Source organism: Seriola aureovittata, chromosome 1, assembly GCF_021018895.1.
Source record: "Seriola aureovittata isolate HTS-2021-v1 ecotype China chromosome 1, ASM2101889v1, whole genome shotgun sequence".
Lineage (NCBI taxonomy): Eukaryota > Metazoa > Chordata > Actinopteri > Carangiformes > Carangidae > Seriola > Seriola aureovittata.
In genome coordinates this window covers 8,434,458-8,457,245 of record NC_079364.1, presented here as the reverse complement: position 1 = coordinate 8,457,245, position 22,788 = coordinate 8,434,458, and the positions used below count along the sequence as shown (strand labels likewise).

The window sequence follows — 22,788 nt, the reverse complement described above, 5'->3', positions numbered from 1 at the left end:
GTGTTCTGAAATCCCCTCCCATGAAATCAATCATCTCATTAGGAACGAGAAGTCAACCAGAGAGCTCATACATCCGCCCTATAAAACACCTTATAGATTTTTATTTAGTAAATATTTAGAAAATTAAAATCCATCCACCCATCTGGATCCAGATCTTCAGTCATGCTTGACTGACTGATGGCAGCCATGTTTTCTGCAGGAATATTTGGGCTTTTCGAGGCTCAAGCGGAGCAAAATTTAAAGTGATCCAGGCCCATGACCCCTGATTGATTGCCATATATTTAGTTTCTGCTGTAACTTCATCTATAAGTAATAATCCAACTGATTTTCCTGTGTGGTATCTGACGTACAGTGCTTTATGCCTTAAGGAATAAAAGTGAATGCACCGTCAGTGTCCTTACAAATAGTCGACATGATGTTTTCTTTTAGCTCTTCATTCAGTGAGGTATTCTTAACAGCTGGTTGCCAGAAACATCTGATATCTTTTTGCGCTGATGTATTCTTGAAAATATTTGTGCAGATAATCCAGCACAGCGCTGGATGGAGAGAGCCCTTGTCTCACCTTGTCATAATGCTGTGTGAAATCATTGTTTGCATTCTGCTCATTTCTCCTGAATGAGATGAAGGTAAGGACAGTCTCACGCAGGTTTAGGAGCAGGTCTTTGTACCTCGCAGATCAAATAATCAGTTTGCCTCTTATCTCGTCATTCCGAGCTCTTTGCACTCTTGGTGAAATCTGGTGAAATAAGTTATGTAATCTACAAAAAAAAAAAATCACATGGAAAATCCTCCCTAAAACATCATCTTAATGTGCAGTAATTTAATAGTCATTATGCAATTTGAAAACATCTTCATGTAGGTTAAAACTGCTGCTGCTGCTGCTGCTGACACCAACATTTATTCCCTCTAGGTATGTGATTCATGAATAACCCTATACTGGAAAAAAAAAAGTGTATATATATATATATATATATATATGTGTGTGTGTGTATATATACACACATGCATATAGACACAGTGTGGATGTTTGGATGTGTGTGGGTGTTCTGAAAGTGCACACATTGATTATTCAGTGTGATGACCTAAAGTAAAAACATATGCAATGTTTAGCAAGACTTAATCTCCTCTGAACAATAAAGTGGAGACACTTGAATGTGTGTTGTGGGACGACTGTGCACTACAGTCAGTGGCTGCTGGTGGTCCCTGTTCTTCAGGCAGGTTTTCTCTAACCTTGTTTCAAAAAGAGGGAGGTCCATCTCACGCCGCCTTTCATGCTGCTGATTCAGCTATTCCGGGTGACAGGAAATCACTGACCTCATCAAACCTGCTGCTCATGAGAGTAAAAAGTGAAAGGAGTATAGCAGAGAAGAATCCTGTAGCACTGCAGCTGTATTCAAACATAAAGATGACAGATGAGACACCCATATGGGTTTGTTTAGAGTTTCCTTGGTTTTGTTTACAGCTTTGCAACCACTTAATTATTTCATTACCCTCTTCTTTCCCATGATTTAATAACCCTTCTTCTCTCACATCTTCTCTTCCCCACCTCGGCTTTGACAGAGAGATTCCTGCAGGATCTGCCAGAGTATGAAGTGGTTCGCCCCGCTAGGGTTGATGCCAGAGGTCACTTCCTGTCCAACTTCCTGTCGCACCATGCTCGCAGAGTACAGCGCCGGGAAGCCTCAGAGAGTCCAGTGGACTTAGATCGAGTCTTCTACCAGTTGTGGCACGGCGGCCACAGTTTGAACTTTAACCTCACCCTCAACCCACACCTGCTGGCTCCAGGCTTCCTGACGGAGAGGAGGTACGGTGGCCTGGACGGGGCACAGATCCGTCCTCCTGGATCCTCCCGGTGCCATTATTTAGGTGAAGTGTGGGACGGGGCGACCGTTAAAGGGAAGGCAGCCATAAGTACCTGCGATGGACTGGTGAGTGGAATCGACAAACTAGCTAATGTTACATACAAGTGCATTCAAAGTTGTTTTAAAAGGCCTTTTTCCAAGTCAAGCACAGAGGTGTCGGCTGAGGTGCGTGTGATGAGGAGTTAAGATCAAAATCTGTTCAAGTGGATGTTCAGACCTCAGACTTGTTTGACAACTTAAGGGTCATTTAGACAGCTGCACACCCCATATAGATTGTCCACTAAACATAGGTGTGTGAGCAGAGAGGAAGTGTCCGTTCTCTTTTTAATCAGACATTTTAAACTGACGACAGACAATTTTCAGTCTTTCACACAGCATCACTGCAATGCTACATTAGTATTTCTCCTTATTGGATCTGGTCAATGACTAGAGAAATGTAATCTGGAGGAGGCAGGGTTGATCATAGGTGCGTAGATTTTGGGAGTGATGCGGGGGGATACGTCCCCCTCCCTGAATATATAGAACATGTGCATTTGTCCCCACCAGTCAAAACAGCTGTGACATGGCTCACAGATGTAACAATGTCTCAGACACAAAATAAGAATATGAATTGTGGTAATTATCTCCCCCCACACACGCACACACACACACACACACACACACACACACACACACACACACACACACACACACACACACACACACACACACACAGTGTTGTGATTGATGTGTGTCAACAGCGGCACAATGTCCCTTCTTCTCCTCTGGCATCGTGCACACGTAGGCAGGTTGGTAACCATGGAGGAGCCGGAAGGGAAGAGGAGGAGGAGGAGGAGGAGGAGGAGGAGGAGGAGGAGGAGGAGGAGGAGGAGGAGGAGGAGGAGGTCTGATATTTGAACACAAAACCAAGTCATTTGTGAGCCACTCGGTAATGTTTCAGGATTACTTACTTTTTTAGGAGTAAATTACTTCAGGATTCAGAGACGGTCAACAGAGCAGCAGCATGTGATTTGTTGACAGTGTGGGACATTTGAATTTGAGAGTCTTACTGCATTATATTCCATTATATTTTGAATTGCCACCTGGTGCCTGAATTTCTTCATCTTTGAGCTGCTTAGATAAGTTTGAGATGCTTCCTCCTTTCATTTGAGATGCTCTGTGGCACTGTTTGTTTGTCTGTTTGTTTTGGTTGTGTATAACTTGTCCCTGACGTTCTGTGTCAAATGCTAAATATCTCCTTACACCAGTCTTGCTGCGTTGCATTACGTCACATTTACTCATTAGTCAGAAGCTCTTATCCAAAGCAACTTACAAGTGAAGGACACCACTAAAGCTTTAGTGCAGTAGACAATGGCATAAGAACCAAGCACTACATCTATTCAATAAATGCGAGGAGATCAGGAAGAGAAGTGCATAGTAAGTGCTAGTTAGAGTGTTAGAGTTGTTAGAGGTGATAGGAGAGAGTCGCAGTGGACCTGTTGCACCCCCACTTACCGCTGCCAGTACACGTGCTGTTGTTGCTGTGTAATGTGCCTGCCTTCTTCAGACTGGGACACTTGTAGGGTTATTACACTGCCCTCGTCAGTCCCGGAAGAACCGCATCTCCAGTACATCTACGGTTCATTCGGTACAGATGGTGCTGTAGAAAAACAACCACACAAGTCACATTTTCAGAATTTTGGCATCGACTTTGTCCCAAAGTTATCTGTTCTTGTGACCTCTCTACTTCTTTTTCTAACTCTGCACCTCCAGTTTCTTTTTGAGTTTCAGACCCAATGATATCGCAGTTCATCAGATTTCACAAAAAGGCTATACACACCTTTCTTCTACATATACATATCCCTAGACTGATAGTTAAATCAGCAGAGTTCCCCTTTAAGCTGCCTTTCTGGAAAGCTTCACTGGCTTTGTTTCACTTCAAAGGTTGCAGTCACATCCAGAATTAAGTTCCCCACATGGATAAAAAGCATTATCAGTACAGTAATCTGTTTAATATTGATTATTGAATTTATTTTGAAAAGGAAAACCTTTCCATCAGGCAGTTTCTTTTTTCAAATCGACCAAATTCCCACTGAGACAACTCCTTTCAGTTTTCTGTTTATTGACCAAACCTGTAAAGCCGAGAATATCACAGTTTCCCTCTCGACTGGAAGCAAATAAACTTTCCGCTGAGCAAGTAAGACAAGAAAGGCACCATTTTTGTCTTTTACAGTTCTGTAAAAAAAAGTAAGAGACCGCAATAAAATTTTCTTCAATCAGTATTTCTACATGTATGTTAGCCTTTCCATTCCAGGCACACCTCATTACACTTAAAGAGGCACTGATTAGGTGATCACCGGAACCAAATCTTCTTTAACGAGGAAAAGTAGCGGCTCTGTGGCAAAATCTGTGCAAGAGAGTTGAAAAAGAAAAGTTCTGTGTGAGGAAAAGAAGGGTTCAGTTCTGGCTTTACTCATAGAGGGATACAGCGAGCGTCAGGTTGCTTCCATCCATAAAAATTTCAAAGACGGCGGTTCATAAGAACAAGGTCAAGCAGCAAACATTGGAGACAACAAAGCTACAGACCGGCAGAGTGTGAAAACGACTCTCCACTGACCGGGATGACCGCCGACTCGTTCAAATGTCACTCAGCAATCGTAGAATAACATCGAGTGACCTACAAAAAGAATGGCAAACAGCAGCTGGGGTACGACGCACGGCGAGGATGGTTCAAAACAAGGCCCCCGAGGGCAGCAGGGCTGAAGTCATGCAGAGCTAGAAAAGAAAAGAAAAAGAAAAGCCCTTCATCAATGAGAGTGTGGCTGAGTTTTGCAAAAGACAACAAGGCCTGGCAGTAGCAGGCTGGAGTAAGGTCATCTTCTCTGATGAGTCCGAACACCTGCTTGTCTAATGGTGAGGTGACCCGGAGAGGCTCACAAGCCACTGTGACTCCTATTAAGCTGCAGCATGATTCACTGGGGTATCTGGCTGTTGTGCTGAGCAGGTACGCTTAAAGGTAAAATTTTTCTAGTAAACAAACAACAGTTATGGAGACAGTTAGTGGACCAAAACTCATTGTGTGTATCACTGTGGTCCAACAAACTTGTTGAATATATATCCTTCCCCATAAAGACCCAAGTTTTCTTTTTTTTTTTTTTTAATTGGGTCCCTTCCCCTGTCCCTGCTCTACCACTGCTGCGTTTCTTGGCACATTACCGCCGCTTGTTGATTAGTGGAACAGTGTGAAACCATTGGCAGGGCCGTGTATCATGTGTGCATGCACGCACACCCTTGTGCAGTGCACAACACAAACAAAACAAGGATCCATTTTTGAAAAACCCGCTCCGCGGCGCTACTACAGGTCAGAAGCTCCACAGGGTCTTTAATGAAGGAGTCACTTCATTTGACTCTAGAACATAAGCACTAATCCGCACTCGCTTTTATTCTCACCCAATTTTAGACCAAATGTAATTTAAAACAACATTTTTATTTAATTATTAACTGTTAATACTTTGCAGACACTTGCCTTTTGAAGTGTCCCCACCCACACAGACACATGGTATCCACATTGGTGGTCCTCTGCCAGGGCTGTACCACAGCCAGCTTCACTCTTCACTTGTTTTAGGACTTTCTGCTTGTAGTCTGCTCTAAAGCATCTGAAACACATAATCGGGTGAATTGAGGTCAAGTGACTGACGTAACCGGTTATGACCATTCTTCAGTTTGACTCTAAAAGAGTCCTTGGTTGCTTTGTCTTTACGTTACACAGTGCTTTGCATTCAGAAAGTAAAATTGTTTTTGTATTTCAGCCTTGTGCTAAAATCAGTGTACACTCAATACTCCATGACATAACGCGCATTGATTAAGCAGCACCACAGAAAACAGCCTCCAAATAGATTGTACAGTTGAATCAACACTTTTTCAACAATAACTGAACGACCTTCAGGAAGGAGGATTTATTGCAGGTTGCATTGCACTGCATCAGCTTTAGCCAGATGTTGCTTAAAAGAAAAAAATGTAGGGTTTCCCCCCTATTAATTCTCCGATCGTGTAGATGGAGAACTTCTTTCCTTTCAGCCTATAGAATCAATTCACCCAGATTAATGAAACTGATAAGCTGCTCAGCTACAGTGCATTAATGCTGAAAATGTAATTGCAGTCGGTTTTAGATGCTGGTGTGGTCCTCGCTCTTCAATACCACTGCTACCAACAGAGCATCACTTGTAAGCAACGGTGCAAGTTTGTTTACTTTGTTTCTCCCAGCTGGACCTCAGGTTGTCCAGCTGCTGTCCTTCAGGCTCCTGCAGCTCAGACATGAGAGGAAGAGAAGTTTTCCTCAATGACATTTTGCCCTTTTTAGTAATAAAAACTGAACAAACTTTTTCTTTTGTTTGTTTGTTGCTGGCACTATTTTTGAGTGCAGATAGGGATGAAAAAAGTGGACACTTTATCCCCATAGCCATCCTTTCATCTCAAATCCTGTGTGCAATGTTTATGAATTAGACTAGTACTATGAGGCTGCACTGTAGAACATTTGGCACTAAACCTAAAGATTATCCAAAGCTTTTATTGGCAAATGTTGAGATGAGCATTTATGTTTTTCTAGCTTGATATTAAACACATTTTACACTTTAATCTTTGTGATGGAGGAGTAATAAATACTGTGGACTGATGGGGAGAGAGAGCCTTGAGATTCCTTTCCCATTGTTTGAGGCGTCTTTGTGTCTTTGTGGATGATTTCTTGTCTTTTTCTTGGAGATGTTTTTGACAGAGTGGCGTGTCCCAGATTTTCTCTATTTGGAAAATGTCTGACTGTTTCTGTGTCCAGCCTTTATGCAAGGAGCTGGTAAAGTGTGTGTGTTAATGTTTTAAAGCATGAGTGCTAACTTCCACCTGCTTTATTTTTGAGATCCTAATGAATTTTTAAAGAATATCACTGTCATTTGAAAATGAATCAGAAATCTTAAGTGTGGGCACTTTACTGTATCAGCTCCTTACAGTACATGCAAACAGGGCATTACACCTGCTTTGTGACTTGTATTCAGATAAGTGTTCAAACTCTGATTTAAAAGCATCATATCAGTCACTTAATGTCTATTATTGTTCCTGATGTTGCACCGTGGCATGAGTCATCGCATCACTTTCTTCTTCACTGTCAATGACGGTGTAAAAATAAGTATTTCCTTTAAATACCCCGGTCGTTACTGCCAGATTTGTGTAAATAAAGAAGCACTGGAGATCATACGCACCCCTGTGGATCCTGAGTATTTGGTGTGCACTCAGTGAAGCAGCAGCCTCTCATAACAACCCTCTGCGACCAATTACTGAGGAGGTTAGGAATTTTAACAGTTTAGATCTAAACTGCCGTCCAAAGAAAAATCATCCAAAAATGTTTTGCCAGAGCAGCTGTGGCAGGCAAATAGCAGCCCATTGGCCAAAATCTGGCCGTCCAGCAAAAATATCTTGTCCTTTTGACATAAGCAGAAGTTTCACTTTCTTGTTTGCACAAAAAACTTTCACAGAGCTGCTGTAGATAGAAATGTAAAATGATAATTGTTTTATTTCTGGAGTGCTGAGTCCCCCGCATTGTATACATTACAGACCGAAACTGTTTGATTTTCACGAGCACAATTTATAGGGTATCCAAGCAACCGCAATTAGTATCGTCGTTACATTTCAAGTGTCCTTAACATTAAAGCTAAGCATTGTATAAATCTATTGTCCTGCATCAGAGAGCTAATAGCTGAAATCCTGTTGGGACAAAGCTGCTCTTTTTCTTTTGTGCAGACATAAGTACGTGTGTAATGGTTTACAAAAGCATTTGCCATCTTATTCTTCAGTGCATCAAAACAAATATCGACATGGTAACCGAAGCCTTTGTACAACCAAAACACATGGAGAGCAAGATTTAAGTTGCTGAAGTTACAAAACACACTTTGCTGAATCATAAATGTCAGATGAACACGACTCCCCTCATTTACTTGAAATATTGTGTATATACATAAAAAAAAAAAAAAAAGGAATTGTTCAGTCTTGCAAAAACAGGGTTCACTCCAACAGTAACACACGCTGATCAGTTGCATGATGCACCAGATTGAAGGAATCAGACTAAAGGTTTTGTTGTGGTGTTACATTCCTGAACCACAGACAGAAACTCAAATTTTTGTTGTTTTTTTGTTTTTCCTTATTGATGCTGTTGCTTAAAAATAAACTGTATTTCTATGTATTCCTGTTTATATTGTATCTTTCCATCACAGTGTGTTCCTTGAAGAGGTGGGATTCCACGTTCCTGCGAGGTTTGGGTCGGGCTTAAAAAGTACAATAATGTAAGAACTCGTGGAGTCACTGGCAAAATAAATGTTTCAGAGGTTTTGTCGGTGAGAGTGGCGCAGGGACAACGTGACAGAGACTCGCAGCCCACACACACAAACAGAGCGCGAGGATGTTATTTACGCAGCAGATGGGCACATCGAGGCAGCGCTGTCAACTCTACAAATACATTGCTGCACATTACAGCGATGTACAGTATGTTCTCTAGTGCAGTGTGGTGATAGTAACAGCGAATGTCTTCTTTACATTGTCCCTGTGTTTGAAAGTCATCTGAAGTCAACAAAGAGTGAAAACACAGACACACGGTGGATGTCTGAAGCGAGCGAGTGTTTTGCAGATGCTGTGAAATCATCAATCAAGTACTACACATGTTGTGATTTCATTTCAACTGTGGCTCACTGCGTCAGTCCGTTGGTGTTTTTCACACAGTTCGACACAATTAGACATTGCGAAACATGTCGGATAGAAAGGCAGGAGTCTGAGCATTCAGTTCCTCGTGTTCATGTCGAGCTTAATTTACATTTCACATTTGAAGATTCTCTGTTTCGCTTGTTATCTGGTAGACATGGAGACGGTAGCATTTCTGCAGCATAGAGATTTTGACTTTGTGCAACCATTTGGGGCAGTGTAAGTTTGGCTGTTTACCTCAGGTGGCGATATAAGAACAAAGGCACTACAGCTTCTTTGATCATGTCAGTCTGTCCCATCTTTCAACACGGCGTCCTGTCATGGCGTGTGCAGCAGCTATTCTTTGAAGCTTTGTTACTTTAAATTTTCATTACTCACCTTCCCCCAATGTAGTACACTGTATTTGTTCATGCTGTATATTGTAGGAGCGGTCCTCCTGTCTGAGCTTCAGTGTGACCCTGTGACAGCTGAGGGAGAAAAATAAATAGGGGTATAAGATGAGTGTGGAATTAGATATAGGGCAAGGATGGCTGAAAAGAAAAAGAAGGGGGCTACTGGAATTCGACTTTGGCTCCTTGCCAGTGTGGTTTAGGGTGCAGTAATTTATGTGACATCTGATCTTTCCCCCGTCTGAGTCGCGCCCTGGATGTCTGCGGCAGACGTGAGACATCAGGCTGTTTATTCTGCTCACTGGGCTGTTTCTATGTGCTGAGGACAAATCTGTGTATTGGGCTTCCAACGCTTTCTCCTCAGGAGCTGCACCACATTAAGCAGCGACTGAAGACAGACAGACAAGATCTAAGATAAAATACTGAATATATTATATAAAATGGAGATTTTTCCCTTAATTTTATGCATTTTTATATTTATTTCTAACCAGGTTTTATTTCCAGCCAGCTCAGCGTGAGGCTAAGGCAGGCAAATATAACTTCTTACTATCCTACGAGGCAAAGCATCATGGGACAGGAGCTTGACGCTGCCTCATGAGAAAAGACACTTGTTTTCATTTGAAGGCTTTAACTGGGAGCCACCTGCAGGGTGTGCTGAGTTTGTACAGCAGCTTCGTCACAGTCAAACATTGTCAATATGAAACTATTCAGAAAAAACGTTATAAATATATTTATTTCTAAATATATAAAATGATGCGTGAATGGTCAAACTTACTGGCTTGTACTTGATTTGTGAATATTGTACTGGGAAAATATTCTATTGTGTGTGGATACATGGGCCATGTAGGTCTGCAATTACCAATTATTTAACTTGCACTTGATCTGCTGGTTAAGATCTTGGTTAATTGATTAATCATTTAGTCTCTAAAACACCAAATAATCAATTTACCAAAATGTTACATAAATAAAAGCAGTTAATTACATTTTAAGAACCAGGAACCATCAAATTTAACAGTAAAAGTTATTTTTTAATGAACCATTGATAATCAATCACTGATTAGTCTTTTGATCGACAAATTGATTAACCGACTAATCGTTGCTGCACAAAAGGGATTCCACCTCATGACATATCTAAAGATTAAATAAGTGTTTTTTGAAATATTGAGCTTCTTTTGTAAATAACTCAATATTTCACCAACTCCTCTGTGACGGTCGTAATTAAGAGTTATTGATATATATTTAGAGGCATGAAGAGAACACTGACTTGTGGCCTTTCTTTTCTTCAGACAGGACTGTTCAGGTTGTCTGATGAGGAGTTTTTTATTCAGCCTCTGGAGAAGCCAAGCCATGAGACCTCGGCACCACAGGCCCATGCCGTCTACAAACGCCACGCGTCCCCTCCCTCCTGGAGTCCAGTCGTACAGCCGATCTCAGGGAAACAAGCTCTCAACGGTACCTGCGGACTCAAAAGTAAATCACCTCTTTCCTTTTTTCTCACCACATTTATATATATATAAAGTGACACGTAAAAGTTTCACAATACTTAAAAAGTTTACTTTTTATTTGTTCTGTGAAATTGCCCAATAGCAGACAAGAGGATAAGTAGCCCACATTATGCTGAGTTTTACGCATTTCTCATAAGGCACAGGGCACTGAATGACCAGAATGAAGATGATGGCTGATAAAATGTTCTTGTTCCTGTCTCCGGCTGATCTGCAGAGGGCAGAAGAAGAAAAACAGTGAAATTTATTCGCTCATAATTCAGCCACTTAAAATTCTGAGTCGGCTTAATTGACCTTGAAAGAATACTGAGCATCCCACCGAGTGGTGGATTTGAGGAGTGTCTGGAGTTTCTGAATGTTTCATTTGGCACTTGCCCAGGTTTTTGCCGCCTGAATCTCTTCCTGACATCAGTGCAGTGGTGTGTCACTAATTGGTGGGTTTAACTTTTTTTTTTTTTAAAAGAACCAATCAGACTCAGGTATTAAATTTTTTGGCCGTATGCTGATGTGAATGGAAGTGCTCACAGGAAGAAGAGTATGAGCAGCGTGAATCATACTTACCTATTTATACGCACGGACACTGATTTCAGCTCCAGTCGTCTGCTCCACAGCTCATTCTGCCAAAGCAGTTGACTTGGGTAATATTATAGGTATTTAATGTACTCCAATATAGACATAACCGACCGTACAGGTTTACTATACATACATATTGACATCGACAGAATATCGTTTTACAGGCAACGTTACCTTTGGTATTTGCTGACATCAGACGTTTTCCACTTCAGCCGCTCTTTTATCACATTTCCCTCACGTACAGCTATCAACAGTGAAATAATATACAGATGATGACTGAAAGAGTTATGTCACTCAATGAGCAAGTAATCAGTGTAATATTTATCAAACAGAGACGTCTTGCTGTAATCTTTGTCGCTCATGCTGTCCACTCTCATACTCCGGATCAGATTCGGGCTCAGACACGCACAGATGCAATTGAGAAGCTGCCACCTCTAATAAATCATGTTACTTAGTAGTTTGACAGTTTTGCTGTAGGAACCCTCCACAGCGGTAAGAGGATGAGGCGGTTCACACACGCGCTGGGTGCTACAGCTCGGCAGGACTCTGGAAGTTGGCCAATCAGATGAAAATGAGCTTCTGGGGAGGAGGGGGGGGATTAAGTTGCCCTGAGTTTATGCTGCCTGCTTCAGTCAGAGCAGCAACTGAGGAGCTGCATAACAGGCAGTATGAGATTAATAAGGATTTTTACTAAGAAGCTACTCAAGAGAAAATATAGAGCTGGAAATGAGCATAATGGGTCCCCTTTAAGCTTTATTCTACAGGTTAGGGTTGCTGAGGAGAAGAGTTAATGATGACTGTCATGTATACGTGATCACGATATTAGTTTATATTGTGATATACTGTTGTAAAAATTCAGAAAAACGTCCAGAAAACAGAAATATCATACTTAAGTCCAGTGTTGCCCACACTGGCCTGATGAAACACACGTGCTCTTTTAGAGAATTCACCGTTAACAGTTACTATAATATATTATCTTCATCATTATTGGTCACAGAAAACAATAAGAGAGTTAACACATTACAGCATCAATAAAAGCGCTCACAGGCAGGTTGTGGAGGATTATTAAGAAATCTCTTTGATATACGTGATTTTATTTTTTATTTTTATTTTTTGGAGATTGCAGGCTGCATGTTGAAATCAAATAGAGTTTTAATTTATCATTCGTTATGTAATGATTTTGAATAACAACTTAAGTTAATTAGTGAAGAAGAGTAAAAAAGGCAGAGGGGCCATGAGCTGGTTTAGGCCTTTGATGAACAGTAGACTGTTTGTTGCAGGTTAAAACTCATACCTGCTTTGTAAACACGCAAGGCACCTTTTAGAAAGAAAGTTTTCAATGTCTATTTCTATCTCCAGATTCCCATCAAAGTCTTGAAGACATCGAGCGACAGCGGGAGCGCTGGGAGCACCGCCAGCAGAGAAGGAGGAGAATTCGTCAACGCTCAGTCAGCAAAGAGAAGTGGGTGGAAACCCTGGTGGTGGCTGACCCGAAGATGGTGGAGTATCATGGGAGCAAAGCTGTGGAAGGATACGTCCTCGCTATCATGAACATTGTAAGTATGTGAAACATGAGCAGTAACATTAACGTGACATTTTCATGCATTGAAATCCATGCGGTTTGAAGAATACAGTATAGCATTATAGCATTAGCCACTTCCATGCTGTTCTTCACTTGTGGCACTATGCTACTACAAACAAATACTATTTGAGGATAAGATCATGAGGACATATCAAACACAATAATAATGCAGACAAAATGTTGTTTATCTTAGAGCTTGATTCAAAAAGTAATCTGGTACAAAAATATGATGATTTGTAATAACCTGTAAAATCACTGTTAGTAAAACATTATGTTTTGTAATGGAAATATTAGGAGTACATGAATTACACAGTTTAAGCTAAAATTGTAGAATAGTTTCATTGATTCGTATTACTACAAAAAAAAACTCCTCCAGATGTTTAGAATGCAGGATGTCTGAACATCTTCCCAGATGTTTTGGATGATACCGCTGTTTGAGACCTGCTGTTTGTTTTTCCATCCTCGTGTCGGGTAATACAATGACTTGATTCAACTTTTCACATCTAGATTTTTTCACCCCTGACCCCCAGAGCCTTTCACAAAAAAAATGTTATTACTACCTCATAGTTAGGGGTTAAATAAACTGACTCCTCGCCTGGTATTGATTAACACACGAGTAGGTCTTTCCAAAATATAGTCATGTCTGCTCTGACTGCAGCTACTGAAAATGCGATCAGAGGGCAGAATATCAGGAAAGGGATTTCACTGACGGAGAAGCCCACAGATTAACTGACTTAACAGACAATAATACACAGAGGAAGCAGCCATTATTCCCCACATCCTCTCGGCGTTCTTTTTCAGAGTCCTTTACACTCTGGCTTTGAACTTCCAAACAATTCAGTTATGTGAAAACAATCTTGCGCAGCTCCGAGGGAAACGGCCTCTTACAAGTGTCCAAACAACAAGTTAATGGCACCGTCTTCCGCAGCAACCCATCTGCTCCATTGTCGTGTCACAGACGCTGTCCTGAAGCTGTCAACTTCACAAGGGGTTCATATTTTTGTACTCTGCTGTACTGTAATCGCCCAGTGGGATGATTAACACACGTGCAACAGCCAGGAGAGTCGATCTCAGCAGAAAGAAACTGGAAGCCCTTTCACCGAAATAGCTCCCAACTTCCTTTCACATGGTGATCTGATGGTAAATTATCGCATTTCCTCCGAGATATTTATTATCGCTGTGTATTAACAAACAAGCAGACCCTAAGGACATACAGTAAATATAGATGCAATGGGAATTCAATATTAGGTGCAAATGCACAGAAAGTGGCTTGAGAGGAAACATGTAAAATAACAGCACATTGTTGCAACAAATGGAAAAAAAAAAAAATCGCTTTAAATAGCTGCGGCTCTGTTTTTATTCACAAGATAAACAATAGAGAGAAATGGATAAAGATAGACTGTAAGCATATTTATTTTTACTGATAAGCTTTTAAAAAATTGTTGCAAAGTCGATTCATCTACAAGACGTGCACCAAGAATATCTGTGAATGGGTGCTACTATGAGAGACAATGGGTACAAACAGTCTTGATGAATTAAGTCCTTTATGTGTGTCAAAGCTGTTCTGTCTCAAGGGCCTCAGTTACACAACTTGTGCAGGAGGTTTAGTATGTAGATGTTTTGCCCGACAGCAAGGAAAATGAAAGGAATCTGACCAATACAATGTGAGTGTTGCTTCTACAACTCTGTGTAGTAACTGGACTGTCAGATTCAAGTGGTGATGTATAATTGCAGTTGTTTTTTTTTATTTTTTTCATGGAGTTGTACATGAGGTGAAAAGTTGAAAAGTGACAGAATTAATGGTGAGAAAAAGAGACAAAGAAAAGTTTAAACCTTACATCTGTTGCCTCTGCACACCTGGCCGGTCAATACATGTGGTAAAATGGTAGCAACAGTATCCACTCACGACAGAAATACATTCTGTCATATGGTATGTGTGTATATATACGTTTATAAACTGTGTGTTATCTGCAACAGGAAGTGATACATGCTGCCAACCTCACAAGGCATTTCCTACAGACCTTGTTCTAACAGATCAGCAGTGAAAGGCTTGTGTTGCTCTGAGAGGAAGCCTCCGTTGAGCCAGTCGATGATGATGATGATGATGATGATGATGATGATGATGATGATGAGGCTCACGTTCTTGATCGGTGTCGGTTCCTTTCACCTGAGCACCTTTCTTCCTCGGCTCTCACTTGTTTCTCCACAGGGTGAACGGTGAACCATGATCCTTCGCTGTTCTCCAGTAATCAGCCCCATGCTGCCTCCTGCGCTTGGTAACGCAGTTCGAGAACATGAGTCACTGTCAAAGCAATAGACTTCTTTAAAAGCAGTTCTTACACTCCAGTTTTTCATTAGGTTTTGATGCTGTATATGATGCTGGATATAAAATAACCCAGTGACAAAAGCCCTCCCAGCGAACCCTCTTGTTTTAGGGTCTTTGGGTGCCAGTTTTTTTTTTCATATTAGTTGAGCACAAACTAGAAAGTCAAAGCTGCGGTGACTCAGAGTTGAAAGGTTATTTTCGTAACATTTATGGACATTTGTGTGGTGTACTCTAAAAGTATAAGAGGTTAAATTGATATAATTGCAAGCTATAATCATAGATTGTGAGTCCTTCAAAGGACAAGGCACTTTAGATTATTAATACTCAGTAAGAATGTGTGGAATAAATAAATGTTGAGAGTTTGGATTGATGTTACGATGCCAGACGCACTTTATCAAACCTCTGAGGTGCGAGGTTGTTTGCTGTCTACATCCCTCAGAAAAGGCATTCCTCTGACTCGGGCCAGGTTGTGAATTGCTTGCGGCATAGAAGGAATCAAAATACCCAAACAGACATGACAAGATGCATCCGAAAAGAGGAAATGTTTCACTCATTGTTTAGTTTTGAGGCAATTTGTAAGTGCTGTGTTTAAGTGGATGCTCAAGCTTTGAAATGGAAATCAAACAGTCAAAATAGCTCACAAAGTCAGATGCCGGAGTAATGGCTCTGATGCAACAGTAATACAACATTCCTTTCAGATATAAAAAGTTATGGTTACACTACATCGAAAGGCCCATTATACGAAACACATTATATATCAACAGCCTGTATATTGTATGAATGTCCAAATGTTTGATTCATTTTAATTTTCTTTTACAGGTGGCGGGTCTGTTCAGAGATGCCAGTATTGGAAATGCGATCAACATTGTGGTTGTTCGAGTCATCCTACTGGAGCAGGACGAGGTAAAAACATATCAGTGTATGTTGATGATGAAACGTGGTTCATTTGAGATTATTTAGTTTGGAAAAAAAACTAAAGCAAACTAAGCTTTTTCTCCTTCAAAGACAAACTAAACAGAATGTGTATGTGTGTAGTAATAATATTAGGCCATGCTTAGTAGGGCTTTCAAAAACAAACTTATTTCAAGTTTACATGCAAACAAAACCCACAAAGCCTGATCCTAAACTGTGTCGTAAACTCTAAGTTGTTGTGTTCGTTTTGTGTTGCAATCGCTGGCCCAGTGAAAAGCAAACAAACAAACAAACAAACAGTCTTAATGCTAAGCTACGCTAACTGGCTGCAGGCTGTAGCTTCATACTGTGAAGACCTCTCTAATCTAGCCCTCAACAAGAAAGCAAATAATGTCAAACCCAGAATGTCCCTTTTAATATATTTACAACAGTAGTTTGAATTTTAAATAAAACCGCAAAGCAGGTGAAAGACACTCTAACAGGTTTCGAGGTTAAAAAGCATGAATTCTGGATTTGATAGCACCAGCAGCAGACATAAGCGTTGAGATTCACAGTGTCTGATTATGAATGTCTCTCTTTGTGGCCGAGTACATGAATGAATGAGTGAATTACAACTATGTATTTTTAGAGTTTAAAGAATTTTATGATGCTTTGGATACGGAATAAGCTTAATTTCAAGAAAACGGGCCAAGCAAAGGCCAGTGAAGTATTTTTTACATTGTGGATAAATATTTTCTTTTGTAGATAAAAATACCTGATGTTAAACTACTTCTGAAAGTCCAAAGAAGCTAAATGTCACCAGATTAGCTGTGAATGTCAGTTCTCTGCTCAACAGGTATTTTATGAATGGCACCTCTATACAGATTACTGATTGCATAATCACATTCACATCACATAATGACTCATTCTAAGGTTATTCCTGTTCAAAATAATTGCTGCTTTTATGTTGTTGCCAGCAGTCGGCACTTATCAGATAGAACCTAACTGTGTACTGCAGCAGCATATAATAAGATATAGATATGAAAGGAGCAAATAAACAGAGCTAAAGTAAATACATGTATAACAAAAAAAAAAAGATACAAACTGAAAAAACATGACCATGCTCGTAAACATATACAGAAGTTAAGTGCTGACAGGGTTGACGTGCAAATGACATAAACACAACACAGTAATGTATGATGCTTACTTTTGTCTCTCTGGCCCACTTAAAGGCTGAGAGCACTGATGGGGCAATTTAACTGAATGTAAAGCAATTACTTTTGCAGCAGTTTTATCAAACAGAACCTCTGTTTTTCTCTCTCTTATTTCTCCCATTTTGTGCACTTAGAGTGCATTAGCTGCAGATTTTTTGATTGATTTGTTCTGTATGTTTTCGTCCCTTCATCTCGATGCGGCCTGTGGATAACAGGATGACTTAAAGATTACACACCATGCTGACAACAGCCTGAACAGCTTCTGTAAGTGGCAGAAGAAACTCAACATGAAAGGAGAGGAACACCCGCTGCACCATGACGTAGCCGTCCTGCTCACCAGGTAAACGAATTGACCGAGCTCTCCTTTCTCTCAACCAAACATGATCACCACTTCTAACAGATGCAATGCATAATTAGTTTTGTCACGTTGTCTCGGAGCAGTTATTGATATACTGATTTAGATGGTCGCAGAGAGCAGAATCAAAGCTGCATGTATCTCTATCACAAGCCATGCTTTGATATGTGACGGCTGTCATGTCGCCCGCTGTAGTGAGCTACGCTGAATTAACACTGCTGTTGATCGATGTGACAAAAATAATTATGTCCAATGCCTCAACAGATGAGCTGCAGGTACATTGAGTGAATTTGATTTACAGAATTAATTAAAATAAGTCAGGACAGGTAAACAACAACTAGAGGAATAATCCAGAAGGTCTCTTTTTCAAAACAGCCACTCCAGGCGAGAGTCGTTCAACATGTATCATACAAGTTCCTTATTCGGGGCCCACATATTCTTTTGGCTTGTAATTATTGCCCATATTGATTAACCTCTTTCATAGCCTGCCAACACAGGGCTCCAACCCAATACCTCCTCTTATTAGTACAGTTGTAGTTTAATTGAGGAAGTCCAAGGAAATATCAGATGAAGCGGTTTATCACAGCTTCACTCGAAGTCCTGTGACCCCAAACCCCAGCTGCAGAATCCAGAACTGGATAAACACAAGCCACAAGAAAGAGTTTGGTAAAACTGAAGGAGCATAATGGAGCCGATATTTACAATGATACTCAGAAACACACAGAACACACTCATTGCAAATGCATTTCTTTCTTATCTGTTATTTGGCTTAGCTTTTGTTAAGGTTAGGCCCCCGAAACTCTCAAATTATTCACATTATTAAGACACAAGCAAAATGTGTTAGTTTGAGATGCCGTTAGCAAACAAGGAACAGAAAGTGAAGGAATGAGAGCATTTACAAGGTTGCTGTCCGTGTACTGCAACGACGTTCGCTGTTTATTTTGCTACTTGTGAAGCATGAAATGTAGAAAGGAGATATCCTTCACCTTGGTCCTGTTTTTTTGCAACAGCTACACATTATAGTGGACTAGAGTGAAAGTGGAAAAATGTTCTCTTCAGACTGTACTATGTGTTTGCCATATCACCTTTGCTCCTTCACCTACAGGTCTGTAAAAAAAACTGAGAAACAGCATCTGCATTAGTCTCTCTCAACAATACCGCATTCACGTCCACTTCACTCGCTGACCGGCCAGCTGTACGGAGATGAGGGTGGATGCTGGGTTTGAACTTCTGTCTCTCACTCTCTTTTTTTGCATTTCTCACTCAATCATATAGAGTTCAACCCAAGCCGTTATACTTCTGTGTGCGCTCAGGCGTGGTTTGAATGTAGGTCAGCCACGTTTTGGCAGAGCTCATGGCGCGTCTACACCGGAGGTATTTCAGCTGCGTTTTTCAGTCGTCCCTCTCGCAGGTGTCTGACGGGACAGATACACGTCTATTTCAATCAAATCCAGCTGTCCATGCAGGCGCACGTTTTTACTTGTGCTATACACCCATAAACAAGACCCAAAGTGAATCTGGTAAATCTGCAGAAATGATGTGATGTAATCATGTCAACATGGAGCAGAATCTCAGAGGAGTGTTTCCAACATCTTGTGGAATCAAGAGTCAAAAGTCAAAGTAGGAAGAGACGATCACGACGATCAGATTAGATCACGTAAGAGGAAAAGGCAGAAATGGATCAATGGGAGATCAGGAGAAGAGCGACTGTATTGTGAAGTCGTGTCAAAGGTGAATGAGTGGGTACCAACACAGAAACAAAGGATCCAATGGTTGTGGCTTGTTGGCTATAAATAGCTGGTGGGTAAAAAAGCAGAGAATACTAGAGTTTGTTAAAAGTACTAAAGTAAAAATACTTTCAGTGGATTTAAAGGCGCATGCATGTGATAGCAGTTGGTGGTTTGTGGTACAATGATCATGTAACTGTAAGAAATTCCCCATGTATGTACAGTGGTAGATGCTCCTGTTATTGTTGCCTCTTAATCGAAGTGACATGATGATTGTACTATAGCATTCTAACATTTGCAATATTGCAATAAAAACAAAAAAACCCCACCGCCCTCATGGCGTCACCAGACAAACCTCCAATCATTTTTTATCTGTCCTCCATCGCCTTATAACTCAGATCTTCATTGTGTTGCTTTCCGCTTCGACTGACATCTAACCAACGCTCCACCTTCGCTTTTCAAAGGAAGGACATCTGTGCAGCCATCAACATGCCCTGTGAGACTCTGGGCCTGTCCCATGTGGCAGGGATGTGTCAGCCGCATCGCAGTTGCAGCATTAGTGAGGACACAGGACTTCCACTGGCCTTCACTGTAGCTCACGAGCTGGGACACAAGTAAGGTTAAATGCACAGCACACACACACACACACACACACACAAATAATGAGCAGGAAGAGAGAGAAAAAAAAAGAAAAACTCGTTATCACCATTTTATTTAATCGTTTTATTTAATTAACCTAAAATTTGGGTTTTGCGGTCACATAGCCATCCATGAACATAACACTTGTAAATGGAAATATGGTTTTAATGCTGCACAGAGACAAGATGTCACTCTAATTTAAATTTCATTTCGTTTATTCCCTTTTATAGAAAATATAAAAATACAAATTTCTTTTGCCACTACCCTCATATTGTATTATTGTATTGTAACTGTGAGGAATAAATCAAACTGTAATAGGCACATACAGAAGTGACCATTGTCAGTTTTACTCCACCACTCCATTTATTTCTCAGTGCAATTTGCGATTATTATCACATTCTCTTCAGACTAATTGAAAACAGTGCGTGTCTGATAGCTTCATTGTATTTGTCCATCTTGATTATTACGGTGCACATGAGCCTGGAGTATTTTACCTCCTCTGCTTTGGAAAGGTATTGTCCTTTCCACCACACGTGTGCATGGTTGACAGCTAGTCCTGAATAAATGTTAAGGGTGTTTTTATGTTGAATGCATGAACAAGTCCTGGATTGACAGGAGCCCATTGTGAATCCCAAGTGGACTTACAATGGGCTGACAGAGTGAGGTTGTGTCTAGCATACAAAAGTGTGATGGTAGAGGTTTTTTAATGAAACCGTATGTTTTTGTTATCACTAGTCTTTCCCACAATTCCATTATGAGATCCCATTTAGCCTCCCAGCTTCTTTTTTCCATCTTCAGCTCAGTTCGGTCTCCTCTCCTGATTTACCAGGCTAACTGAATTCACATTTATACCTAGCTGATTAAATATGCAAGTAACAGCTAGCTAGAATTGAGACAGCTGATGATGGTTACCCTCTTATTTGTCAAAATGTCAAATGTGTTGAAAAGGAGCACAATGTTTAGCTGCTAGAGAATCAAACATTCAACCCTCAGCGACATTGTACATCATCATATGAGCATAAACTAAATTTTTCCATGAAGTTTCATTTGTGACTTTGACCTTATTCGGAAAAATTCGTTTGAATAATGTTTTGTTGATACTCAAATGAATTCACAAGAACAGGACAGAACTTTTTTTCTTTTTCAGTTGATTAATTTGCAAAACATTTCACACATGTAAGGACTGAATTTATCTGCTGAAACCTTGATTTGTTAAATTATTCAGAAGAAGTTGGAGGGTTTTCAATTCACTTACATTTAACCAGCATCTATCAGCCACTAGCAGAAATGCATCAGAAGGCATCAGACCGGCTGCGTAATTCTCACTGCACGACGCCTTAGAAGAAAGAGACGTTACAAGTGCAGCGTGTTTAAGAACATTTTGATTGCTGTGCTTTCTTTTATCACTGCTGTGCACAGATTTTTCTTTTCTGCAGTGACTTCGCGGCTCATTACCGCTGCACCCACAACAAAATAGATAAACGTTAAATGTTGACATGCATGCATGTACAATTCACAGGCAGACACATGTTTTTTTTTTTAATGTGGCACAATGTAGAGGTACCATGAAGTATGTGTTACATGTTGTGCCCACTCACGTTAATTGCCCACTCTGTGGGATGTGCTTTTATGTCACAGCTTTGGGATTCAGCATGATGGCAACGGTAATGACTGTGAACCCATTGGGAAACGACCTTTCGTCATGTCTCCACAGCTCCTGTACGGCACCTCCCTGCCCAGGTGGTCAGACTGCAGTCGCCAGTATATCACCCGCTTCCTGGAGTGAGTGTCAAACATGCTGTATGATTACACTGCCATCACATCTCACACGACATTTGTCTATTTAAGTTCAAGGTTTCATGTGCCCATGAAGCGTCCCCGTGAAGATCCGACAGGCAGTCAGTAACCTGTATTTATATATACTGTATATAGAATATATGTATGGAAGAAAAAATACGAATATGAATAAGAGTTTCGACTGTATATGTAAATAACTCCCAGATTCCTCTGTCATCATGATGACGGCTTATACTGGAGCATACACCTGTCATCTCAGGTCGCAGCTGACTTTTTTAATATGAAGAATTCTCCTGTTCATGCACAAGACGGAGATACACCGGGGATAATCGCTGACGAAGTTGTTCCACAGTTTTAATTACTGACAGTGTATCTGCTGATACCAAGAAAAGATCCGATAGCGCTGCTCTCTTTTTCCCTTATCAGCAACGTTGCTTAGAGCCTCGGCTAAATTACACTTTACCTGTACATTATGTCGCTTCAGCTTTCTCCTTTTTTTTTCCTCACAAATCAAAACTGACCTTTTGTAATTGTTGCAGACTTATGGAAAGTTTTTCGTGCCATTCGCCCTCGTCAAGCTTCTTTAATCATGCAGTAAAATCAGTTTTGTCCGTGTGTTTCAAATGACTGGCCGTGGAATTTGCACTTGTCGATCATGTAGATTCATAGAGCAGCAGCTACATGTGTTTTAACTCTTATTTTCAGGTGTTGTGGCGTCATGGTAACAAAGAGAAGAAAGAGAAATTATGTAAATTACTAATTTTGGTGATTGGAAGGTTTGTTGATTTTAAAGCATAGTCAGTCTAAATATTCTATTCTATTCTACTATCTAGTGTGTGTGTGTGTGTGTGTGTGTGTGTGTGTGTGTGTTGCCACTGTCAAAGACAGACTGGCTTCAACAGGACATGTGTTGAATGTCTGACATATTTCACTATAGTTGCCCCAGTTTCTCAGCTCCAAGCATCTGGAATTCATTCAGTGGGTGTTCACCTACTTGACAGCATTGTAGCGTCTTGACTCCAGTGGAAAAAAAGGGCTGCGGGGCGATATTTACACCCGTGGGAGTTTGCAACACAAAGGTCGCTGGTTTGTGTGTTTGTGTATGTGTGTCTTTGTTGTGGCAATTATAAAAGAGACAGAGAGAGATGCATCTGTGCTTAAAAGCACCATTTTCCACACATTTCATAAACAAGAAAAGTTTTTTTATCAAAAGG

At 40.6% G+C, this 22,788-nt stretch overlaps 1 protein-coding gene across 1 annotated transcript in view; it reads left to right on the top strand.

Moving 5' to 3' along the window:
* LOC130167467 (A disintegrin and metalloproteinase with thrombospondin motifs 7) overlaps positions 1-22,788 on the top strand; it is a 66,933-nt gene that overhangs the window by 1,414 nt on the left and 42,731 nt on the right. The window contains exons 2-8 of the mRNA XM_056373692.1: positions 1,561-1,928; positions 10,255-10,438; positions 12,403-12,599; positions 15,771-15,854; positions 17,272-17,396; positions 19,603-19,752; positions 21,416-21,559. Of these exons, the coding sequence (XP_056229667.1) occupies positions 1,561-1,928; positions 10,255-10,438; positions 12,403-12,599; positions 15,771-15,854; positions 17,272-17,396; positions 19,603-19,752; positions 21,416-21,559 (1,252 nt within the window). The remainder of the gene's footprint in view (positions 1-1,560; positions 1,929-10,254; positions 10,439-12,402; positions 12,600-15,770; positions 15,855-17,271; positions 17,397-19,602; positions 19,753-21,415; positions 21,560-22,788) is intronic.